Source organism: Sparus aurata, chromosome 1 (assembly GCF_900880675.1).
Source record: "Sparus aurata chromosome 1, fSpaAur1.1, whole genome shotgun sequence".
Taxonomy (NCBI): domain Eukaryota; kingdom Metazoa; phylum Chordata; class Actinopteri; order Spariformes; family Sparidae; genus Sparus; species Sparus aurata.
Genome location: NC_044187.1, coordinates 11,645,625 through 11,647,697, shown reverse-complemented (window position 1 = coordinate 11,647,697; position 2,073 = coordinate 11,645,625). Strand labels below are relative to the sequence as shown.

Below are 2,073 nucleotides of genomic sequence, written 5' to 3'. Positions count from 1 at the left end.
CTGACGCTGCGGGATTACGTATGCACACACACAGATCCGTCCGCGACCCAGGACAGACCTCTGCTTGGACCTCAACTGTGATTCTCCTGAACCTGGCGGCTAATTTCCCTTCACTTGGTAATAAAAACTTTTCATCCTATTTTAAATCCTGTCAACAATTTGCTTTCTTATTCCACTCTGACTTTTTGACTCTGTCTCTCCAGTGAGCCAACATGGCAGCAGGCATCATCAGAAACTTCCTGGTCCAGACCCCGACTCCAGCCTACTTCCCCCTGATTTTCCAGCACTCTCCGTGCAATGGAGATGAAGAGGAGATGCTGGAGGAGAGGCCAGAGAAGAGAGAAGACGAGGAGGAGAGAGAAGTCGAGGAGGAGGAGGAAGAGGATGAAGAATCTGAAGCTCAGGAGGAAGAGGAGGAATGTCTAGAGGAGGTTTTTTTAAACCCCGCCCACTACGCTTTGGATGTGACGAAGCAGCTGCTGAGGTTCGCGGATCTCATCAGCCGAGACGTCCAGCGGTATTTTGGTCGCTGCTCTGGCGACCAAGAGGCTTGCGACATCTACAGCGACTCGGTCTCCGTCACGACCAGCGGGCGTCTGCGTTACTACGACGACCTGCTGAAAATCGCAAGAGCAGGAAGTCCGGAGGAGGAGAGCAGCTCTGTGACTTGTGCTGATGGTCAAGGAGTCAGCGGTTTGGGGCCCCTGGCTGAACTGTTCGACCACAGGGGCCCGAGTCAGGGCCGCAGCCGGCCGATGATCAAGCGCCATCTCCCGCTCAGTTTCTGGACCGAGCCGATCCCCTGCTGCTCTCTGGTCGGTTTCAGTAACACACCCGACGCCGCTCACACGGGCAGCGAGACGCCCTCACATGACGGCACGCACACGGACGCTCACACACACCTGCACTACAACCCACTCCCACACAACACACACGGCCTCGACAGCACTCAGCCGGACTTCAGTGACTTGTTGGCGAACTGGGATCCGAACCCGGAGCTCACACACACACTGACAGAGCACACACACATGCAGCATTAAACACGGCAGCCTGCTGAAGAGGAAAAATACTTTGTTCATGTTATTTTAAACTTTGATAGATGCTTAAAAATGGTTAAATAAAAGAAAAGAAGAAACATAAGCAAATCAACATGTGTTGTCAGTTTTTAACTTCTGTCTGTCATTTATGTGAGGTTTTGTTTTAAAGGGTCAGTTCACCTAAATTAAAAAAAAAAACTTACTTTCTTTCTAATCCCTGGTGGTCACACAGACAGGATTGTTTTAGTTTATTCAGGTTTTGATATAGTTATTTATTTAGCCGTGTTAACATAATTGAATAAATATAGCATTTAAATAATTGAACAGCAGCTTGCCTTTACAGACACAATAACCCACAGACCTTTCAGTGAAGTTTATTCACCAGTTTGAGATCTTTGTCTCATTTGTATTAATGCAGATATAAAACTCTCTTATGTTGGTCTGACATGGTATTTGAAGAAAAATAAAAGTCTGATTTTCCATCTTTTCTTTCTCAATCATCAAAAATCCCAGAATATACGAATATGCAAATGTGTTTCATTTGATAAGTTTAACTGCCAGACACAAGATGTCGCCTCGTCACTGTGAAGAGAATTGGCTTCCAGAATATTTGTAATGTTACAGATCGTGCACCTGTTAAGTCGTCTCTTCAGACAAGCTGATTTGGGTTCTGTTGTTTGTTTGTTTGAAAATAACTTTCGAGAAATTAAAAAAGGCTCCACAACAGATGCTAAATGGACTTCTTTCACTCCCAACTGTACAAAGACAGCAGAGGAAAAAAAAGTATCTCAAACTTACATTTGAATTTCTATATTTCCACATCAAAAGGACAAACTCCATCTGCTGAGAGAAAACAGGTGAAGCGACTGAAAGCAGCAACTTGATCCTTTGTGATGAGACTATTTTGTCAACTATTTTTCAGCGTTTTGAGCAGCACAAATAAAGTCAATATTACAAAAATGTGTTTTTGAGTCGGGGCATTTGAGGCAGACATCTAAAAACACACTGTTAATTTGTGTAAACTGACCCTTTGAAA

The 2,073-nt window shown here is 44.7% G+C and overlaps 1 protein-coding gene across 1 annotated transcript; it reads left to right on the top strand.

Annotated features, from left to right (window-relative positions):
* Positions 1–380: 380 nt before the first annotated feature.
* On the top strand, positions 381–1,140 carry percc1 (proline and glutamate rich with coiled coil 1; the record flags this gene model as incomplete). The annotated part of the gene is made up of 1 exon (XM_030430750.1): positions 381–1,140. A coding segment is annotated over one exon (660 nt), but the record flags the coding sequence as incomplete, so codon positions are not given.
* Positions 1,141–2,073: the final 933 nt, after the last annotated feature.